General features: G+C 27.7%; 1 protein-coding gene across 7 annotated transcripts in view; it reads left to right on the top strand.

The window, feature by feature from the left end:
- LOC135931988 (phosphatidate phosphatase LPIN1-like) overlaps positions 1-25,333 on the top strand; it is a 133,056-nt gene that overhangs the window by 7,312 nt on the left and 100,411 nt on the right. For 6 of the 7 annotated variants that reach the window (XM_065469310.1, XM_065469308.1, XM_065469312.1 and 3 more), the window contains exons 2-3: positions 73-144; positions 3,389-3,578. In XM_065469310.1, the coding sequence (XP_065325382.1) occupies positions 73-144; positions 3,389-3,578 (262 nt within the window). The remainder of the gene's footprint in view (positions 1-72; positions 145-3,388; positions 3,579-25,333) is intronic. The other variant, XM_065469311.1, reaches the window with a different exon arrangement.

Below are 25,333 nucleotides of genomic sequence, written 5' to 3'. Positions count from 1 at the left end.
TTTATTTATAAAAAATTTTTCTTATTAATTTTTAATAACAATTGTTTTTCAAAATTTTCATCTTATAAACAGGGACGCGTGGCAGTTTATACAGCATTAGCTATACTAAAAAAGCGCTCTACAGGAACAGATGACTGGATTGCGGTATTATACTTAATAAACAACTCTTTTAATGTGGGGAATTTATCAAAACACTTATTATTTTGTTTTTTACTTCAAAAAATCGAGATAAGTTATCCTCCTCCAATCCATCCTCTACTTCCTCGATCAAAAGAAAGTATATCTCGAAATTGACAGTTCTTGCATCATCATTTCTATGGTTTTCAGTCCATTTTTTCAATAAAGCTATAAGTTGATTTTTTGTGTTCATTCTGTGGAAGTTTTATCCATGGCCCTTGAAGCTTGAATACTGGATGTATAATTGCAGAAAGAATAAATAAAATATTAATTTGATACTGATATTAATACCTTTTATTAACTGCGTCTATCAATGGTTGAATATATTTTAGGCCACTTTTTTTTAATTTTAAAATAATTATCGTTTTTGTTGGGATCAAATAGCCCAAATGAATTTATTCTGCAAATTTAATAATTTTACTTAGTTATATAAAATAAAATATTAATATTACAATCAAATGTCGTTTTAAATTGGAACTTGAATTTTTTTAAAATTGATATAATACTTTTAGGGCACATTTTACATTTGGTATTGAATTAGTCAATATAGGATGTCACTGTAAAATATTTGTCATATTTGGACTATGGAAATGTTTATTCATCTGATTTTGAATTTTCAGAATCAGATGATGATGATGAAATAATAATATCCATGCTTATGCTATCTATTTAATTAAAATATAAACAATAATATTCAAATTAATAAGCTGTATAATAATGGTGTGTTTAAAAAATTGAAATGTGAAAAAGGAAAAACAGTTGATTATAAAATATGACTTTTTTCTTAAAAAATTTGGATTAAATTAAATTTTTCAAATAAATAAAAATAAAAAGTGTTTTTAAAATTGAACGAACGTTGAATTCGAACGCGTTCGTCATAAAAAAGGAATGCGTTTTTATCATTATTTTCAGAAAAACGAACTTCATTCACGAGCGCATTCAAAATGAACGCGTTCGTTTTCAACACTATCTAATAAAAGAAGTAATACAGCAAAAATCTGGTAATTTTATATGAATTGGGATAACAAAAATAAGGCTATATGTAATAAATGCAAAAAAAGATTACCTTTCCCAACCTTGGAACCTCAGGGTTATGGATACATCTTGCAGCCATCATTATTTTGAAAATGTGAACAAACAAATAATAAGGCAAAAAAAAAATTAACACCATAAAATTATTTTTAGTTAATAATATAAATAATAAAGCTTGCCATTTCAATGGTTGGAAAATCGTTTAAAAAATTTAATACATATTTTAACTCTTCACTAATCTTAGTTTCTAAAAAACGCTAAAAATAGAAATTATGAAACAATATCTTAGTTCATTAAATAATCTAAAATCTTTACATTTCTAACATCACATCTAAATTTTCTTTAACAAAGGACATATGGTCCTCTCCAAATAAAATACCCTTTATGGGCATAACAATTTATTTTGATAATGACTTTAAATTAAATAATTATTTATTAGATTTAATCCCTTTTAAATCAACATATAATTTGGTAACGTTTTTAATTCTAGATTATAAGTAAAATTAATTGTTATTTTGTATTATATTAGACAATGCAAATAATAATTTAGCATTTGTAAAAAATCGAAATAAAAAAGATAATTTAAATTTAAATATGCATAAATCTTAGACATGTTATACTATACATATAGTTGATATGGCAGCCCTGGAGCCCTTAAATGAAACTTAAAAAAATATAAGATAATTTAAAATTTTTTTTTAAAATCTCTATATCCAGATTTATTAAACTTGAAAAAATATTTCTTTAACAAAATCCAACCTTAAAAATTGCTCGCCCAATTTTGAATATACCAAGCAAATGCTTGAAAGGGCGATATTACTCAAACCCTATTTGAAAACATAAAATACCAATGAAAAAAATTATATTGGGGCAGCCTGAAATAATATAGAAATTTATTGAGAATTTGGAGTCAATTAATTTTGATGCAGAGATGGTCTCATGTGCAAACATTCCATCAGTTTCAACCATTATTCCTATTCCAGCATTTTTGAACATGTTCAGCGTTACAATAATACTCCTAATACTATTTTACAATGGGATTCTTTAGCTGCCTTTTAGTGAAACTTGATAAATATTATAATTTCAATAAACACGTGTATATAATATCGACAGATTGACACACGCTTTAAAATATCAAGTCACTTATTAAAAGATAATAACATAGACACCCTTATAGGATATACAAAGGAAGGATAGAATATATATAAAATAACTAATAATTTCAATTCAAACATATAATTGAAACAAAAAAGAAATCCAAGAGATTGTCTTTTTATGATAAAATATAGGAAGGTTTATATTGATACAAATTCATTAAACTGGTGGTTAAATCAAAAAAGATATATCGAAAATTGCAGAGATTATCATGCAATTCCAGCTAGCTCTGAAAGGGAATTTTTAGAAGGGCAGTATGTTAGTTCACTAGATGAAAATACTATCCAAGCTTGTCTGTGCTTGGATGGGCATGTAGGATCTTTCTTAAAGACATAGAATTATTTTTCCATGTATTAAATTTCTACCAATCTTTCGCACTTTTTATATAAATAGACCGTATATGATATTTTAGTATATAATTTTGCTATATTTTTGTGTTAAATAAAAAGTATCAAAACAATGCGTTAATTTTTTTATTTGATTGGTGTGGTTAGGTTAGTTTTTATAAAAAAATTATGATTAAATTAAGATCTTTTATATTCACATTACGTTCTTCATGATTTTTTCAAGGTTTATTTAAACATCTACACATTAAGGGTTGTTTAAATCACGATTTAAATTCTTTTTTTATTAATAATTTGGATTTAGACCAATACCAATACTAATCAATATATACCAATACAAGAAATAGGAATTATTGTTTGAACCAATATTTTAGACCCACTTTCAATAAAATATTTCGTTAATCTTGGGTTTCTAATATTGGTTCTCAGCCCTATGGCTATCTATTTTTATAACAACCGTTTTATAAATAATTATGTTTTAATATTTTTACTCTATATATAGGATCATAACCAAATGACTTGTTTATTTTTCGTGAATTTATTATTTTATTTATCAGACAACTTTTAAAATACAAAGAAATAAGCATAACTTGAAATAATTTTTCTTTAACTAATATTTGTATTTTGAAAAATAATTTTATTTTTCTTTAATTAACGAATTCGAATTATCTATTTTATAGGTAGATATTGAGATAAACGAGGAATACGTTGAAGACTTGCACATGAAATTGGGCGAATCGGGTGAGGCCTTTTTCGTGCAGCCTCAAATATCAATAACCAAATCAGATGGCCCTATAGATGGAGACATTCTGACCAGGTCTCAGAGCGGGATTGCCCTTAATGGAAAATGTTTTGTAAAGGACCTAGAAGGTTATCTTTATATCTTTTAATATTCCTTTTTTGGCATGCACGGGTTTTTAATAAATCCTCAATAATTGCACAATGTTTTATTAAAATATTATATCAATGGCGTTTCTAGACATTTCAACGTTTTTTCGAAAATAGCAAAAGAAATTTTACCAATACCTAAATTTTTGGGGAGGGGGTCGGTAGGCTTTCCAAAATTTTTAGGAGCAAGTCCAAACTTGGTGGTTTTTCGGGTTTATCCGGGTAAGCCAGTTTTTCCTATGATCCCTTTTCATAATCCTGGGCGTCGTTAAGTATTTATTTTATTTTAAAATAATTTTTTAATGATTTATATTAAATGTTATTCATTAGGGATGTACCGATATTTTATATCGGATCGTGTCGGGCCGATATTTCACCCATTTTAAAATATCGGTTATCGGCAAATATTATAAAATTTTCCGATCCGATAAAAAATAGCGTTTATAACAAAAATAAAATATTTAAAAAAAGTTATATCTATAAAACCATTTATTTTTATAAATAAAATCGAAATCCATTTTTATGTTTAATTTTTTTAATAGAAATAATTAGTTAATAAACATTCTGCCATATTGTTATCTTTTTTCGCATTCTGTTTATAAAAGTATGCAATAATCTCTTCAGAATCTGTTTTTAGTGATGCTAGTGATATTGACAGTTCCCATACCTCAGACTGACCTCTGATAATTGGAAATTTTGGTATTTCTAAAAAGAAATGTTCGATATATTAATTTTAAATAATTATTTCGAATTTCATAGTATATTTGTTTATTACTTATTATGTAAATAGATTAATGTTATTACTTATTATATAAATAAGTGATTCAATAAAAATATTTTATATACTTTTAGAATTGCAATTGAATTGAATATAAACTATAATTGATCATTATAATATATTTAAATGACATATGTTATGGTATAGTTAAATTATAGATGTTATACTAATAAAAAGTATATTAAAAATTAAAACCATTGGTATCTTTACAGAATACAAAATTTGATATGATATCGGATCGGTAATCGGCCGATATCAATTTAATCCCGGGAATTCGGGTCGGATCGGCCTCCAAAAAGTGGTGGTACACCCCTATTATTCATTATAATTGCTATTTTTACAATGAAAATTTCCATATTTTAAGTCAAAATAAAAAAATTTATGAAAATAATGGAATTAAAACAAGGGTAATAAATATTTTAACTAAAACCATTGTTTAATCTAAATATTAAAAAAATTTGTTAAATTTTTCTATTTATTACATTTTTGAAGAATATTATTTGATTTCGCTAATAGATATAAAAACTAATGTTATCGAAAAGAAACGATATAGGGGTAAAAAGTTATTTGATACATAAACATTTTAAAATACTATTATATATAAATTACATTATCATTTTAAAAGCTAAAATTATATCAATATTTAAACCGTATCACGTCAATACCGCGAAACTTTTACCGCGAAATGTATTATCGCGAATGCATTATCGCGAATGTCGATTACCGCGAAAAGATATTATAGCGAATGCATTACCGCGAATGCTTTATAGCGAATGTATCATAGCGAATATATTTGCGCGAATGCATTATAGCGAATATATTTGCGCGAATGCATTATAGCGAATATATTTGCGCGAATGCGTTATAGCGAATGCATTACCGCGAAAATATTATAGCGAATGCATTACAGCGAATATAATACCGCGAATGCATTATCGCGAATGCATCATAGCGAATGTATTATAGCGAATATATTAGCGCGAATGCATTATAGCGAATGCATTACCGCGAAAACATTATAGCGAATGCATTACAGCGAATGTAATACCGCGAATGCATTATCGCGAATGCATAATAGCGAATGTATTATAGCGAATATTAGCGCGAATGCATTATAGCGAATGCATTACCGCGAAAACATTATAGCGAATGCATTACAGCGAATATATTATCGCGAATGTATCATAGCGAATGTATTAGAGCGAATACATTACAGCGAATGCATTATCGCGAATGCATCATAGCGAATGCAATATCGCGAATGCATTACAACTAACATTATCACAATGCAATAGTGATTTATATTTGACAAAATTATATTTAACCCATTTATTAAGTTCCAAAAAACCAGAGAACCAGCTTAATTGTCTATATTTATTTAAAGTAGCGTTTTAAAATTATTTACCTCTAAAACACATCACTTGTTATTTATGAAATTTGTATTTTATTAAAAAATATGTGGAATTTGGTATACTCAATTTTTTTAACAATTAGATTAAGTCGTTTTTTACAAAAGACCTAATTAATTAATATTTTATATTTTAAGATTGATTCTAGTAAAAGTTAATTTTTGCCCCAACAAGCCCAAACCCCAGGCTTCTAGATTATATTGGTTTATTAAGTCTCCTATAGGATAATTGTTATTATCAATAATACACCATTTGTATATAAATAATTCATAAAAAATTTCAAAATGTGATATTATATTTTAAAAAATGTTTAAGTTTTAATTTTTTTTCTATTTCTTTTGATTATCAACCACCAGAAAAGGTGAAAGTTAAAGGGGAAAAAATAGTATTTAAAGCTATAAGAGCCAATGAATACTTATTATATCATATTTTTAAGCATAATATAATTAATTCGACCTAATTCTACCAGCCCCTAGTTACTGAGATATGATTAACCCTTTCCAGCTCTAAAAAAATATGTTGATAATTTTTAAAATTTTTTAAATAAGATTAGATGAAGGGGAACATTGGATTGAGACCTCTATCTTATTAAATCTTTTGCAATCGTCAAAATTATTAAATTTATAGCTTTAAGACATAAAATCTTATTTTTTTTAAATTTAAACATTGTTAAATTTAAAAATAATAAATGCCAACTCCTGTTTCAAATATAAATCTTAAAATGATAAAAAATATATTTAATTATGTATTTTGGTGGTTTCAATAGAGATGATATTTGAATTTAGTTCAAATTTAATATTTTGTAAGTTATTTTCAAATCATATTATTCTGCCTGAAAGGGAATGCCTACAATAAATATTTTTAAACATAATGATTATGAGACTTTCTGAAATGGGAAAAGAAGATTTTTTAATTTCATATTCTGTCTATTTAATTATTTCTAAATCTCACTGTGCAAATTGGTTTATTATTCATGATACGGTTTAAAACAATTTCAACTCTAAGAGAGACAGAAGGCCACAAATCTATATTTTTATGCCGTTTAATATTATAGTGAAAAACATTTTAATTATGCTTTAATATTATTTACTTATCTTAAATTCCGTATAAAACAATTTATAAAATACAGAGAAAATATTCAAAATAACGAAATTTGAAAATCTAGGGCAGGGCTTTAAATAATCAGAGCTAAAAAATGCAGACCGAAGAACATAGGTATATTAATTTACGACATTTATATTATTTATTTTATTACTAATTATGACTTTGAAATATGTTAAATTCAATTTTGTCTGTACTGTAAAAAATAGCTAAATATTAATAAAAGTATACTAGAATCAAACTTAAAATATAAAATATTAAAAATATTTATTAATGTATAACTTAAGTTAAGTGTTTGTTGGGCTATCTCATGGTATTTAATAAATTCAATTATAAATTGTCAAACTTATGATGATATTGACAAAAACGACTACTAGCCCTATTCCTACTATTGGAAGAAAGTTGATAATGAGATCAAAAATTTTGATTATTTACCGGGCGGCTAAAAACGTCGCGTTTTGAAATCTTATTAACTCCGAAACGTGTCATTCGTTTTTTATGAAATCTCCTGTCTTAATATTCTCAAAATATATAATTTTATAAAGTGGTTTTTAGAAAATTAAGATAAAAAAAATGTAGTCGTACATATATATTTTTAAAGATTTCCTTTAATTCATAAACTAACATAAAAACAAAATATTTTAAATTTTATAAAGTGGCTTTTAGAAAATTAAGATAAAAAAATGTAGTCGGACATATATATTTTTAAAGATTTCTTCAAATTCATAAACTATAACATAAAATATTTTGGCATTATTAAACAAATCTCATTATTAAATACCACTAACAATATAAACATACGATAATTTTCTAAATTATGTATTTTATCAAAGATCTGATAATGATAAAATTTTGACATGAGAAGAAAAATTGGAATCAAGTTTAATTCCTAAATTCTCTAAGAAAAAGTGGAATATTAATCCAGTTCACCAAGCTAACCCCATGGTTATCATATAACTCATCAAGCTCCTTTTGTTTTTCAACTAAGATTTTATCAAGCAAAACCATAGATTCGTAATACGAATTCCACTAGAATTTATCAGATACCTACCCAATTTCTTGATGTTACCTGCCATATTGGTAGACATTTTTTGTTTATTCCACAAAGTAAGACACTTTTGGAAAGAACTTTGTGATATTATTTTATGTTATCAGCTAAAGCTAAAAAATTTCTGATGCCCATAATTAGGGGAGACCGGTGTTATAATGAACCCAGGGTTATAGTGAGAGTGGCTTTATTTTCTAGAGTATTAAACTCTAAGAGATAATTTTTTACCAAAACTATATACTTATATATTGCATATGCGGCTATAATTTTTATTTCTATCGGACCCTTGAAGAATTTTTATAATGCTTTATATCATTCGTACCTTCAAAAGTAACTTTTTACACTTTTACTATTTTTTAAAAATAAAGATTAATATACAATTTTACCACACAAAAATTATCTTATATAAAAGAAAAAAATCCTATTTTATAGAATAACAATTTACCCGAACAAAATTGAAATACTTCAAAATATGATTCAAAGTGGTGCTACTGGGGCTATTTTTATGGGGTTAGGTCGAACCTTTTTTTTTGCTATTTTTTAAAAATTTGACATGCAAAAAAAGCCAAGGAGAGACCAACTAAAAGAAAAAAAATCGAAAAATGTTTTTATATGATAAATAATTGTTTGGTATACAAATAAATTATATCAAGCATAACAATCAAGACTGCTTTCAATGTCAGTTATTAGTTACATGGCTTTGCAATTTATTGTTTTTTTATTTGCAATGATTGTGAATGTTTTAAATGATTTTATATAACACTTTTATTTTAAATCATTAAATATATCCTAATAAAAAAATATATTACTTTCATATATGGAAAATTAAGCAGAGTTTATAATAGCCTCGACCAAGGGCTTGTTCGTCCCCGGGTAGGGTTCACTCGGTTACCAAAAAAAATTCCAGGAAAAATGATATTTTGAAAAAATTATTAGAGATGTATTTTTGAAATTTAAACATATCATAAAACTAATAGAGCTGAACAAAATGAGATATTTTTTATTAAAAATGATAAAGTACTTATAATTTTCTTAAGGTTTGCCTTTAGGGTTCGCCATTACCCCGTTCTCCCCTATAAATTTTCAATAAATTAAAAAGAAAAAATTTGATGTTTAATATTTAAAATGATTAGATGAAAAAGAGAAATCTATTTTATTACTTAGAATCTTTTTTTATATATTTTAAGTCAAAAAAAAGAAAAGCCTTAGCCTTAATTTCAATAAAAAAATGTTTTTAGAGCCAATCCCCATTTTAACTTAATTTTCAGATTCAACTAAGTCAGTCGAAAAGTCGATAAATATAAAATTGTAACTTTCATGAAACTCCATTCGCGATATGATAATGCATTCGCTATAATGCATTCGCTATAATGCATTCGCTATAATGCATTCGCTATAATGCATTCGCTATAATGCATTCGCGATAATTTATTCGCTATAATGCATTCGCTATAATGTATTCGCGATAATTCATTCGCTATAATATATTCGCGATAATGCATTCGCGATAATTCATTCGCTATAATGTATTCGCTATATTCGCGATAACATTTTCGCGGTATTACATTCGCTATAATATTTTTGCTGTATTATATTCGCTATAATGCATTCGCGGTAATGCATTCGCTATATTATATTCGCGATAATGCATTCGCTGTAATGCATTCGCTAATAATATCTTTTCGCGGTAATCGACATTCGTGATAATGCATTCGCGCTAATACATTTCGCGCTAAAATTTTCGCGGTATTGACATGTAACCTATTTAAACAGCTAAAAAAATATTTTGCAAATTATAGGTGCTGAAGAAGAAGGGAAAAGGGAGTGTTTCGAATAAACATTTGTACAATTTAGTTCCCCTTTAGGATTTCGAATTGGATTTTTTGTTTCCTTATTCTTCTACCCAATTGATTTAAGAACTTAAGGGATTGAAGACAGGGGTTTCCCAGAACGCTAAAAATTAGGGGAATAAATATAAAAGAATTAGGGAGGAATTTATATTTATTAAACTTATTGACTTCTTGGAGTTCCAAGGGGTCGGTATTTCCGTTAGCCGGAAAGGAGGTAACACACGAGACATCCCAGACAAATCTTTTGCCGTCGTGCAGGACGTCAAAGACATGCCTTGGGGAAGCTTACCATCCGCATTTAGGAGACCTAATGGCTCCAAACTATTGGGGAAACTGGCCGAAATCAAGGCTTTGTCGATTAACCTATTAAGATTGTCGTGCCTCAGAAAAGGGCCACTGACTATGAGACAAGAAAAACAATGTCTAGAGAAGAGATCAACCTGTTTGCGACAGGCAGCACAGGTGTCCACAGAAGAGATAAGACAACCAAGCCTATGGCCAATGGCAGTTTGAAACTCATCGTCTATGAGTAACGTTTCCTTTTTACCACTCGAAATCGCGGCCATTCATGGCCGTTAGAATTTTTTTCTGCGTTTCTGAGCAGTTGAAGGTTAGTTAGATCGGGACTCAGACAAAGATTTTCAAATGCGCACTGAAACATAGGGACCAGGAAGCTCTTTAGATGACTGGAAGCTGGCTGCTCGGATCCTTGGATAGCTAGGGTAAGCCACTCTTGTTTAACTGAAGATAAAACGGGATCGTCCAACTCGATTAGCGAGGAAACAGAATCGTTATGAAAGAAAGCACGCAATTGCCATTAGGAAGGGGGGGGGGTGAAAATCCAAGACCACCCCGGTAGGGCATAGAAGCGAAGGACCAATTAAAATCGGAAAAATTTAAGACTAAAAGGGATTCGATAAAGTGTTTAAATTTTAATTCGAAGGCCTTAAGGAGGGTGTTTTACTGGAAAACCGGGGAAGATTTAAATATGTGTAAGAATTTCGGTAGGAAAAGACATTTTTAGTGAAGAAAAAGTACTGATGCTTGGGAAGATGAGGAAGATTCTTGAGTGAATTGAAGAGGGACTGAATCAAATCGTCAAAAAAATTTTGACAAAAGGAAGTTGAAAAGCCGATAGGGGAACCTAAAAGACAGAGTTCCTCATGTGGAATAATTATAAAATCTGGGGGAGGGATAAAATCCTTGTTGAGGGAAGATATTTCTCACTTTTTCTATTTAGGGAAAGACCAATTTTAGAAGCTTCCATCTCAACGTACTCTATGGCCGACAAAACATTAGATAAAGAGCCGCCAAAAGAGCCATCGTCGAACCATAAATTTAGGTCTAATTTGAAATCAGACTTTAAATTTTTAATCAAATCCTGAATCCCTATAGTTAAGAGCAAGGGACCTAGCGGATCACCTTGATGAATCCCCTCTTCAGAGGATATGGAAAATTCTCCGAATTTGAGTAACGAAGAAATCCATAACAGGAATTAAGGAAATTCCAGTATTTTTGGAAATGATGTAGAAGAGAGTAATACGCTCCTATGGATGCTGTTGAAGGCATTTCTGAAGTCTAATTTGCAGAAAACCTTATCCACCTCAGCATTTATAAAAATACGCGCAACATGTGAAGCCACTTCACACCCACTCCTCACTTCAAATCCTAACTGTGAGGGAAATAGGAGGGAACTGGCCTTAGGCCGGATCCTATTTACAATAGCCTTGGCGACTAATCGACGAAAGAATGACCATATGGCTATGGGTCTAATGCCACCATCCGGCTTGATTAAAGAAACAAGACGTGCGCCAAAAAGAATAGAACGAATACAAAGAGAAACTTCTCATAAGAGGATATTATTGCAAAGTTCAGTTATTGATTTCAGCAAAGGGTCAATAAAACTACTATCAGAGCACTGAATTAAATCAACAAAAAAACGGGTCTGAAACCGTCCAACCCACCTGTCGTCCCTTTTTTTAAAGGACTTCAAGCACTTAAGTACTTCATCACAGGTAAAAAGAATAGGGGAAGAGGCATGGGGGTGAATGTTAAAAGGGGAAGCCAATGGATGTTTCTCGAGAAGTTGTTGAAAGATAGTAACGTTGATAGGGGAAATCGTATCATCAGAAGTCAATATTCGGGCAGCTCCGTTAATATCTCCAAGATCTAATTTTTCAGATATCAATTTACAGCGGAAAGAGTTAGGATTTAAAGAGTTAGATGGGATAAATTCATCAATAATAGTATTACCAGAATTGGACACATTTTCCTTAATTGAGGCAGATAAGTTATTTATTTTATTTTTGGGTTTAACTAGGACTCGAAAACAAAAACTAATCAGGTCAAACCATAGAGGAGAAATCTGAATTCAAATTATTTATAAGAGACGTGAGGAACCTTGAGATCGACTCTCGGGCAGCTATAGGGATCCTAGAAAAACTGGGGGCTTATGCGAATTAAGAAATAAATCAACAGAGCTTGTTTGTTTGTGTTATTTTTTTCAATTACAAAATAATATATAATATTGATTTTTTATTATCAAATTATACTAATAATAATTTTTCCAACTTACATGGAATCGAAAACTCGCAATCTTCGTTGAAAAATTTCAAAACCAAAAAGAATATACAAAATATTGGAGTAAAGAAAAAATGGAAATAATGACAAAAACTAAAATGTTATAAAATCAAAAACTTAACAAAATATGAATTGTCTATAATTTTTTATCTTTATTAAAAGGGAATCATCAACGAGATCGAGGACCTAATGGAATGATTTATAAACTTTAATTATTATATACTTTATTTAGAATTAAAACTTAATCATTATCGAAATAAATGGAAACAAATTTATGCAGATTGAAAAAAACATCTTTAAATCTCATCATGCTAATTTTAGGAAAAATAACAAATATCTAAAAATTCTTTATTAAAATATTCATATATTAATAATGGTTTAAGTTTAAATATCCATAGCCACCTTTTTATTTTTATTATGCTTATAGATTAATCAAATTATACGTTGTTTACTTTTACTTGTGCTGCATTGAAAAATCAAATATTTTTCACTGTAATAAAGTTTTTATTTTTTTGAGTGTTTATGTTTATTTTTTAAATTAAAATTTAAATAAGCTAAAAAAATAAGAGGGGATATATTAAAGCGGGGCATGCCAAAACAAATGAGATATTCGTAATACTATTCGTATTCTTTTGTACCATTTAAACAATTGAATTCTTGCCAGCATTGACGAAACATGAAATTTAATAGGGAAGCAACTAATTATTTTTATATGCAAAACCTCAGAAAATGATTAAACACTTGTTTTTGAAAACGTAAAACTACACAACTCATTCATATGGGTTTCTCTCTATTTATTCAATTTTATATTTGACTCCTCAATGCACAATGTATATTTTAAATGAAAAATTGCACCAAGAATATTTATCATTTGGCATGATTCCCTATTTTATTATTTTTTAAAATAAGAAACAATTTTCAATTTTCTTCCCGAATATATTATTTTAATGTAATAAAAATAGTATTTATAAATCCTCATATTAACTTGCTCCTCCTCAACCCTTCAAAAAGATTGCGATTTTCCCTTGGTTGAACGTCCCGTGTAATTTCTCCTCTCAAACCAACAACCAGGGTACCTAACCATTTTCAAATTTGCAAATTTTAACCCTTCAATACTCCGGTGGGGTATATGAAACCCCAGGCATGCTAGAAATGATATTGCATAAAAACAGTTAAATATTATTATCTGGATTTTTCAGTAGTTTCATCAAATATATCTTAGAATCGATATTCCAAATTTCATACATTTCGGTTGAGTAGTTTTTAAGATATAAGCATTTTGTGACTGATTGGGTTTTGTGAGACCCCACCAGAGTAAATTTGTATGTTCTATATTTTTTTATATTTGAATGTATTAGTGTAATTTTTTTTTATATTGAAGAATAAAGATCCAAGTTATGAATTATCATGATTATATGATATATAAGTTAATTTTTTCATTTAATATTTTAAATTTAAAAAAGGTTAGCTTTTTTTTAGAAAATTTTGGGACAAATTATATTAATCCTCATCATTTTAAATTTAAACTTAAGAAATAAAAATAATAATTATTTTATCAGGTTTAAGAGTTCTATCTTATATCCAAATATTAAATCTAAATAATGAATATAACTGGAGATATATGCATTTGAAATTGGGGTTTATTAAACCCCACCCGAGTATTAACTTGATTTTTTTCACCGGAGTATTGAAGGGTTAATAGTGGTTATAGATGGATTGAAGCCATTCTCAGTCAAAACCTCAGCCTCCATCTTTCCTCCTAATAATAAAGGATTTCCAATGGACTACCTTTAATATAGTTTCTTCCTTCACCTGATCCCATTGTAATGCACACAAAAAACTGCCATCACCCGCTCCATTGCAAATTTTCCAAAAACCTCCATCCTAGACGGGCGCCATAAATATAATTTCCAAAGCTCTTAAAAGAGCCAATATCTCACATTCCTTAGATACTGGGGTTAAATTCACGTTTTTATGGCTTTAACTGCTTTACCTAATAGGGCCTTATATTATCTTGAAGTGATTTGTATCGCAATTTTTTAAGCCAATTATGTCATCTTCCCTGTGATGCGAGTTTGTAGGATTAATAAAGAGGGAAGGTGTCGTGATTTACGTTTTGTTGCAGATAATGTTAATGTCAATCAATATAATTAATCCAATATTCGCGTAAGGTTGAGATTTCATTCATTCATAGACATTGTTTTATTAACATATGTGTATTCGCCATTACAATTACAATATATAAACCTGAATTACAACAATTCAATAGTAAGCCTAAATTACAATAGTAAGAGATCGGACGGGTCAACTGATACACTGAGAGAAAGGCCTTCATCTTGCTTATGGTTACACTTTAGTATATTCACCAATTCAAACACTCACGAAATTCCATTTCTCTCGCTGAAAACAAGAGAAATAAATATTTACTACTAAACAGCGTCATAGGAAAAAATCTCCCAGTGCTACCTTTAATAAAACTAACAACTACACTTTATTTTTTATCTAATAAATTCCAATAGTATAATCATAATAATCGAATATCAAATAATTCCAATTCATAAATATACAACTCATTTAATAAAAAATCACACACAGAATAAAATATTACTTTTACAATAAAAACATATTATTAAAAGAATAATAATCTGATTGACATCTCTTGAAAATAAATAAACATTTTTATTTTTCTCTATAATTCAACATTTGCAACACTAGCGATCAAAAAGAGTGCTTATATATACGCTCGAATATTGGCATGGAAATTTGCGGATCAAACTTCTTATCAATCCTTGGTTCTATGCAGTTTACGTAGAAAGATATTTTATTTTTTTTAAATTTTAATAATCTCATTATATTCTTTTTATATAGATTTTTAATTTTACCTAAATATATATACATATATATATATGGTGAATTCCATACTAAGTCAACTAAAAAAACCGACATCAGATTTTTTTTTATATTTTGTATATTATTAGTATATACTATAACTTTAAAAAAATGAAATTGTATTTCCCAATATTGCTTACCTGCTAAGATATGGGAGTTTAAAGCGGACAAAAATGGCACATTTTTGATAAAATGCACCTCATTTATTTTCAAATATTTCGATAAATAATAATTTAAATTTTATTATATAACTCAATAATTTAATATGACATATAAATAAATATGAGAGATATCTGATTAATATTTAAAACCGGTTGTATAAAACCGGAAATAGCCATAGAAAAATAAGGTATTTTTTTCAAATTTTTTTTAAGAAAAGGTAGTATTTGCAACGGTCCAGTCCCATCCGGTCCCTATTTTCTAAAATGAGACCGGACCGATGGACCGTTAAGTCAAGTGAGACCGGGCCGTGGGATCATCGGTCCAGTCCCATCTAAAAAAAATTATTTATCAAGCTACAAAAGTTTTATTCTGCATTAAATTTATTAAAAATGAAGTGTTAAATTACCAATATTTTAATTATATCATCAAATCATTTTTATTGTATTATACAATACAAATGCCTAATATTTCAAAAGAATATTAAAATACAAATTTATTGAATATAATTTAAATCATCTTGATTTACATATTTAATTAATTTTTTTTGATATATATAATGCGATAAATATTTGGTTATAAAAATAAATATTTTAATTATCTTCTAAATATAAAAATTATTTTATTTTTTTTCCATGAATCAAGTGTCATTATATGAACCATCTTTGGATTCATTCTATTTCGTTTTTTTGTTATTATATCATTAGCTTTAGAAAAGATCCGTTCATATACTAGATGTAGCCTGCTGTGGGAGATAGTCCGTTGCTATTTTGGCTAGAATTGGGAATCGATATTGATTCCCTTCCCACCAATCTAGTATGTAGGAATTAATCGTATATAAAATATCAGATAAATAGCTTTACATTTCATTTATATCAGCTTTCTCTGCTCTGGTTTCCATGAGCCTACCTGGCTATTTTCTTATTTTTATTCTTTTTTTGAATTTAAACCAATATCAATACAAGTAATAGAAAATATTATTTAAACGAATAGCAATATTTTAGATCTAATACTAATAATATTTCGTTAATCTTGGGTTTTTAATATTGGTTCTCAGCCCTAATCATAATTATAAGTATGTTTATTTGATTAAGTTTTTATTCATATATTTAAAATTTTGAGCTCCATTTATATGCATTATTTACTTGTGCTTGAAGAATTGGAAAATATTTGTAGACATATTTTACATGTTTTTCCAGTATTATCTTTTTTTTTAAATATTTGTATAATTCTTTAACATTATTCAAAGAATTTGATGGATTTTTTTTCATTTACATCATTAGTCATTCTTTCACCCCCTGAAGAGTGTGGTGGTTCAATAGTTTTATCAACTTTTATGATTTCAATTTCCGTTTCTAAAAATAAAAATATAATACTACCTACCTTACTAAATTAAATTACTTGACGACGAATGAATTGAATGAAACGGAATAATATAAAAAGTAAAAGATGAATGAGATATTATAAAGTGTTAGACATTATATAATTATGTTTTATGTGTTCATATACATGCACATTAACTAAAAAGCAATTTATAATGTAGTAAACTTTTATCTTCTTTAATCGGTCGGACCGGACCGTCCCGTGGGACCCAAGAGTCTGATGAGACCACCTAGGACCGGACCATTGCAAACACTAGGAAAAGGCAAAACAAAGAGAAAGAGCTTGAGATAGATATTGTAGAACAAGTTGCGGAAATATTTAAGCTCGATTTTAATTTATATAAGGAGTATTTTGTTTTTATTTTTAAAGAAAATTGGATGATTGAAACTAGAGGAAAAAACTTAATTATTAAACTAATCCATAGATTAGCTCAGGAACTATATATTCCATTATTAAACTCAATTTTTTTTAAAAAAAATCACCTGACAAAACGAAAACATCTCGTGTTCTCGAATTTTTTGATGATGTTTCCGATGATGATTAGAAATAATTATATAAATAATATTGATTATATAACAAATTTTTGAGATCATCCATATCAGATCTCACAATATTTAAAGATTTTCCTCTTTTAAAACCAATCTTCATAAAATATAATACCCCTAGCCCATCCAGTTATCCTGTTGAGGTATTATTTAGACTAATAATGGATGTGGTAAGTTGTTCTTTACTAGATTAAAAACTTTGAGAGATATCTACTTTTAAAACCAAATATAAAATATATTATAAAATTATATATCTCATATTCTCTTTTATTACAAAAAATATTTTATTATATATTATATTTCAAATTTGAAAAAAAAATATAATTGACATTGAGAATTCGCCCTTCTCCTTACTTTAAAAAACATAAGTTTTAAAGTGTTACTAAAATAGCTACTTCACATATAAAATATTATAGCTATAGCCCGCTATTTTTTTTGGAAAAGTAGTTAATTAGTAGTGGAGCTACTTTTTCTGGAAATAGCATTGGAAATATTGCTTACTTTTTTTCGCAAGATTTTCAAAACTTTAAGGTAAGTTTTTATTATTAAACTTTCGAATCTTTTCAAATTTTTTAACTTTCTTTAATTCAAAGAAATAATTTTGACACTATTTTAATTATGCACTTAAAATAGCTTATTTTCCCCTCTAGATTTTCGAAGTTGCAGATTTATTTTTTTGGATATCTTCGACACAGCCTTAAAAAATCAAAGATAAAATTCATCCATATTATCATTTTGTAATTTTTTAAATATTACTTATAATTAACTAGCTAATAACCCGTCAAGAATGACGAGGTTGAGGGGTAATTACTAATTAGTTTGTGTATATGGTTTTAAATATACTTTATTAATATATTTTATAAAAATATTAAAATTTAAGAAAAAGCGATAAATTTGTAAATCACACCTCATAAGATATTCTTAATTTAAAGTATAATGACCCGTCATTGATGGGCATGAAAAGTATATAACTAAGAGTACCAGCGCTTCCTTTAGTCAGCATCGCTGAGCCCGTCAAAAATGACGGGGAATAAGATTTCTCCTTACTCTTATGTTAGTTGTTACCTGTTATTTGAAAATAATATCAATTTTTATTTTTTATAACCCCCTCCCCCCCCCCCCTTCTTCATGCCAGGTCCAATCCATTAAAACTAGTAAATGCTATGTTCTGAGTCAAAATATATTTAAAGCTTTTACTTGATACCCATATCATTATTATTTGTTAAAATATTACTGATCACATATGCCTAATATTGAAAAAATTCCCGAGCAAGGTCCAAGGCCATAATAATTTTGAAAAAATTTCCCTAACCCCAACCAAGGATCATAATATTTTTGCTATTTGAGAATAGTAATAAAATATGGGCCTTGGTGTTTTGATCAGGCCGAGCCCAGGCCTGCAAAAAAAAATTGTTTTCGGTGAATATCTGATCCATAGTCTAATTCTCAAGCGTCCAAGCTGATAATAATATTAAAAATTTTCCCCAAGCCCAGCCCAATATAATTTATAAAAATATTTTCTCAGCCCAGCCCGACCCATTATAATTTAAAAAATTTTTTCTCAAACGTGGCCAACCGATAATAATTTTGAATTTTTTTTCCCAAGCCTGGAACTTTCAATAAAAAAATACACATTGATATAATTAAATTAATTTATCAAAATATAGTTTCATATATAGGAAAAATTGCATAACAAAATTTAAAATAGAGGGGGGTTGAGTTGGAAAGAACGTTTGCCTATGTAACGTTAAATCTGTTTTTTTTAAAAAAAAATAATCATTAGTGGTATATAGTCTCCTTCGATTTATTAACATTAAGATGATAAGAAAGTTGATAGAAAAAATAAAATTAACCTACATTTTGATGAAATAATCGCCCAGCATAAAGAATAGGGTTATAAATGTCAGCACAAATAGTTAATCTTAATATTTTAAATTGTAACAGTTATATTTGATCTTTTTTCTTGTTAAATGGCCCATTAAATTTTATATCATTATGCCATCCATGATTACCATAAGGAAATAGTAAAGGATACACCATAGGATCGAAATTTAGGTTAAGAACATTTAAGATAACTAAATTTGAATCATCATTTAATGGATAAGCAACATTACGTTGAAAAGGTGATTCTCCATCATCATTATTATAAATCATTTCTACTTCATGAATATTAGGAATATTAAATCTTCTATCATTGGCACGATCACGGCAAAAAAATTATATTTACCTTTGATATATAAAGTTTTTCTAACCGAGCTTTCATTTCTTCGGCCTTCTCAACCTCACTCAATGTTTTAAAGCTAATAGCATATAGATTTATTTGACGAATTAAAATCAAGTAATAAATGAATGTTAGAGGCTGAATTTTCTTTTAAAAGTAGACGATTTTCAATGGCCTGAAATATTTCAAGAACATATAATTGTGCATATTAAGGGGAAACTCCATTAGGAGGATATAAATGTGAAGTTCGATGGTAAATTTGACCATGAACCCTTAAACAGTATGGGCCTTTATTCAATAAATTATCATTTGTAACCCCCATAGAAGCAAAAGCCAAGGAATTGTTGTATGAACGAATATTATGAGAGAAATTTTTATAATAAGGATTATCCAAACTTGAAAGCAAATCTTTAAAAAAATCTGGATATTGTAGAGAAGGCAATAAAACAAGACCTTTGTGGCAGCAATTTTAAATTTTATATCAGTTGGTTTTTCAGAAATAAAATTTAATGATTATACAATATGAGCATAGAACATTCCACAGTAATGTTCAAAAGTAGGTGAGAACTGGAATAAAATTTAAAAAAAAAACATTAAGCATTTAAAAATATAATCAAAATAAGAAATTTATATAGGTCTTTGTTTTTTTATCAGGACCGCAATATAAGAAAATCGTGGGCTAGGCATATTTAATATTTAAAAAAATAAGGTCCAAGACCATAATTATTTTGATAATTTTTTCTCAAACCCCACCCAAGCACATAACAAGTAAAAATTTTCCCAAACTCATAATAATTTATAAAAAAGTTTGTAACCAATTTATATTATAAAAATTAAAAAGAGTATAAAATTTACTGTGGATGTTGAAGCAATAATACCTAGCTATTGAATTTCAGTGCCACTACAATTTGATTGTTTATTTCCACTATTTTCAAGATGGTTTGATGTCGAAGCAATAAGACCTTGTTCGTACCTTTGCTACATCAAATTGAATGTCTCTGTCTAGCATTCTCCTGATGTTGATATGTTATTAAAATTTAAAAATAAAAATACCTATTTAAAATTTAAAGATCACTAATAAAAAAAAGTATACAGTTTGATTAATTTACTTGTAATATTTTTTTAAATTAGCAACTGTGAAAATTTTAAAATACTATAAGAATACCTATTTAAAATTTATTGATCATTAATAAAAATAGTAGTTGCCTGTTTATTTCCTGTATCTTCTGGATGATTGGATGTAGAAGCAATACGACTTAATCATGTTCCCTTTTCTTGCTAAGATAACAGGCCTGTCTCCTTATAGCATCCTTGCTATCTTCTCTTGTAATTAGATCCATTTTGATTAAAAAATTTGAAATACTATTGATAAAGTTAAAGAGTAAAGAATTTATTGTTGGGGGCTACCCAGTTTGATTAAAATTCATGATTAAAAAGAACATAAAATATACCTTGTTACTACAATGTGACTGATTATTTCCAATATTAAGATCCATCTTAAATTTGAAAATATATGGCAGTTAGATTTTGTTATGTTATAATCTAAAATTTTAATAATTATGATAATCTGGAAATATATAGATAAAAAATATATAACTCATAAGAGCTCATGATGGCCAAATGGTAATCAGTTATGGCAATACATATCGTATTAAGTTGCCAGTTCGATTCCACCTCATGGTTTGTTGCACTTTTTCACAAAACATAAAAATTTTTCTTTGACAGGGCTTTTATATATATATATGATTTTATTAAAGATAACTCCACTGAAAAATTATACGCCATAATTATTTGCAAGATTATGTATTTGACCGGTTAAATACGACGCCTGACAACATTAACCATTTTTTATATAATAGTAAAATGAATCTATGTAATATTATATTTTATAATATTTTTTAAATTCATTCTATAGATACGGTTTTGTTCTCCATGGCAGTCTTGTTCTGTTATATTCAATATATCAGTTTCTTTAAAATTTTTAATCAATCTTAGGTTATGATATACAAAGCGACCATTTCTTTCTGAGGGAGAAGTAGAACTAGGAATTGTTAGTAAAATATTTGCCAGTTCTCATAATGGACAATTTGGGCAAAACCCATTCCATCAACTTTAGGTTGAAATCTGATGTTTTCTTATGGAAGTTACAGCTTCTTATATTTTTCTTATTAAGAATATGCCGCCTTTGGGCCATTCCACGTCAAATCGATCACGATTCGGCCGACCCCTATTAAAATTGTTAAAAATTTATGGAATAGATAGGCAAAAGAGTGAGAAAGCCGTTTTTTTTAGCTCGCTAGCACACCTGGTTCTCGAGATATAGGGGCTCAAAGGTACAAAAAAGAGCCACTTTGGAATCTGTAAAATTTTTAAAATGCTTATATCTCAAAAACTATTTATAGTAAAAAAAATTATAATATATCATTTTGTAGGTAAAGAAATTCTCTAATGGGCTAACAAAGAATAATAAATATTGGCACTATTATAGGCTTTTAACATCCGGTTTACCTAAATTGCTTTACCTGTATTTTTAAGCAAAATAATGAGTTTGTTTTCGAATTTTTTTTATTGCTTTTTATTTAGACACCTTTGCTAAATGTAACAAATTTCCAATAATAAATATCTTTCATATATTTTTTTAATTTTTAAGGTATCTACAATTTCATCGAATTTTTCATCATTTGATGAAGATAATGGTATAATTTTATCGTTAAAACTTTTTTTACTCTAGATATTTTTTTCTTCGAATATTTTCACATAAGCGTTTTCTTTTAATGAGAGATTCCCCATTTGATTGTAGGGATATATTAATGTTACCAATAGCCTCTTGATTAATTATATAAAGGAGAGAATCCATATCTACATTGTCATTTGAAGTATAAGGAATGTTTGCTAATTTTTGTCGCCATTAAGAGCATATTAACATATCTAAATTGAATGGTAAATTTTTTTGGGTCATCAGGGTAGAATCTTTCTTAGATTCTCGCGATAATAAGCATGTCTCTGTAGATTAAACGGGTTGCAACATTTTAATATTGGGTACGTCCATCTGTGATATAGAATAAAATTTTAATTGATCTACACCTAGAATACATGTTTTTGCAGTCTCTAAATCCAGATTGTTATTGGTAGACAGATGATAAAATTAATCTGAACGGACTGGTTAAAATTATTTCGCAAGTGAGATCGTTTTAAACAGTTTATTTTGTAAAAAATAAGCGAATATATGCCTAATAAAATATTCGTTTTTACTGCAGCTGTTATATATTATCGAGCTAATAAGTCATTCTCTCGCTATAGTAGCAAAGTAGAGATCTAAAAAATGTAAAACATTTTAAGGATAGTGGGAGGGGGGAAGGGAGGGCAGAACTGGAAAATTTTATCACAACGTATCAATATTTTCATTTTCCTTAAGAATAATATTTTTCAACCATTAGCGCCATCTACTTTTTTCTTTAATTTTTGGTAAAAATGTATATTTAGGAAATGTCGATAGCGTCGCCAAGGTTTTGACATCGTATATATATTTATAAAAGGTGTCTAAATAAAAAGCAAAAAAAAAATTCTAAAACAACAATATTTTGCTTAAAAATACAGGTAAAGCAATTTAGGTAAACCGGATGTTTAAAGCCTATAATGGTGCCAATATTTATTATTCTTTGTTAGCCCATTAGAGAATTTCTTTACCTACAAAATGATATATTATAATTTTTTTTACTATAAATAGTTTTTGAGATATAATCATTTTAAAAATTTTACAGATTCCAAAGTGGCTCTTTTTTGTACCTTTGAGCCCCCATATCTCGAGAACCAGGTGTGCTAGCGAGCTAAAATAAATGGCTTTCTCACTCTTTTACCTATCTAAATAATTCCAGAAATTTTTAACAATTTTAAAAGGGGTCGGCCGAAAAAGTGACTTTTTTGATCGATTTGTTATGGAATGGCCCCTTTACTTCTGAAATTTATAATATAACTTAAAATAGTTTAATTATCACTACCTTGTAAAATGTCTAATATTATACTATACCATATATGCTTCAATCATTAATATATTCCCCATGAAATGTGGATATTGAAGGAAATGTGATACAATGCATTACAACATGTGCTGCAAATTTATTTTTATCTTAGTTATATACAAAATTTAGGAAAAATTTGAAAAAAAACTAGGGGGTTGGGTTGAAACTCGTTGTGGCTTTGTCATAGAATTAACCATATATGTGCGGGGTATTAATATATATTTGATAACGGAAAACATATTTTTACATAACTTACAGATTATTCATTGTAATTTAAAACCATATTATAGGAATTTTATAATTAAATAGGAAAATTATTTTATATTTGATTAAAAAAAAGAAGTTTTAACACTAAATAATGCGTAATAATATTGTTATAAGAAGCAAGCTGGAATTTAAAATTTATTTTCGGAATGTTCCAGAACTGTTCCAATAACGTTTCCTGATAACCGTTCCATAATTTTTTTCTTTCCGTTCTCTGAACATGTCCAATGTTCCGTTCCATGCCACTAGTCTAAATACATTAAAGTTTCTTTTTCCTCGTTTTAAAATATTTTTGAATCTTCTAATTCAATGATCACTTTAAATAATTATATGTTTTTTTTTCCATTTATTTAATAAATATAGAAATAAAATGATTTAATATTTGCAGCAGTCTTAAGCATGAAGTTCGCCAAATTTTTATAACCATTAATTCTAAACTTAGGCCAATATTTAATACTTAAAGAGTATTTATTTAATCTTCTATCCTTTTAATAACCAGTATTAAAAAAATAATAACAAAATACTCAAATTCATATCAGAATGAAGATCTAGAATCACTAAGATTGTAATAAAAAAGTTACTAATATTATTTGAATCTGACTAATATGAAGAGCAGTTTTATTTTAAGCATAATGTTCTCCAAACTAATTATTAATTCTAAATTAAGGCCAATATGTAATTCTTAGAGTATTTATTTAATCTTCTATCCTTTTGGTAACCGGTATTAATAAAAGATTATTAGCAAATTACTAAAATTACTCAAATTTATATCAGAACGAAGAATCTAGAATCAATAAGATATAATAAAAAAATAACTACTCCTTTCCCCAACGATTAACTTTAATTTGATAATAAAATATATTGATAGCAAAAATTTCTTAGTGATTTAATATTATTTTTGGAAATTTAATATAAAAAAATGATGAGAAAATTTTGATGTTTTCTTATGAAAATCATCTTAGATTTTAAGAAAAATAACTGTGGAATTGAGTAAAAATTCTTAGCTTTAAGTATTTTATAATTCTGAGCAATTAAGGAAAAAAATTCTGAGCATTTCATTTTTTATATCGTGTAAAATAATATAAGTCCTTATTAGCTCGGTTGAATCGAGGTTTAGATCAAAAAGGAGGAATAAAGAGATGCATTTTATAATAGGTATGTATACATCAAATTCATAAAGTTCTGATTTGAACTGAACAATCTCATGATTTGATTAATTTCTTTAAGCTCTTAATACCTTCTACAATTTTCATGCTGTTAATGCAATTTTTAAATGGTGTCTACTAAATCAATATAATTTCTTTTGAAAGAGATTGCATTAAATACTGGCATAATTAGATTATTTATTGATAACGAATGCAAAAAAAATGTCAAGGCGTTTATGTCGTAGAAGAAGTTTTTTAAGGCTATTTTCCCATTTCATTAAGAGTACTCTTAATAGGCATCTCTAACGCCAAAAAATCTAGATCAAGGTTCTTTTAAAAATATTTT

The sequence above is a fragment of the Gordionus sp. m RMFG-2023 genome, chromosome 1, assembly GCF_954871325.1.
Source record: "Gordionus sp. m RMFG-2023 chromosome 1, tfGorSpeb1-WG-v2, whole genome shotgun sequence".
NCBI classification, from domain to species: Eukaryota; Metazoa; Nematomorpha; class Gordioida; order Chordodea; family Parachordodidae; genus Gordionus; species Gordionus sp. m RMFG-2023.
Note: the sequence above shows the minus strand (reverse complement) of the source record. Positions and strands in the feature narration are given on the sequence as shown.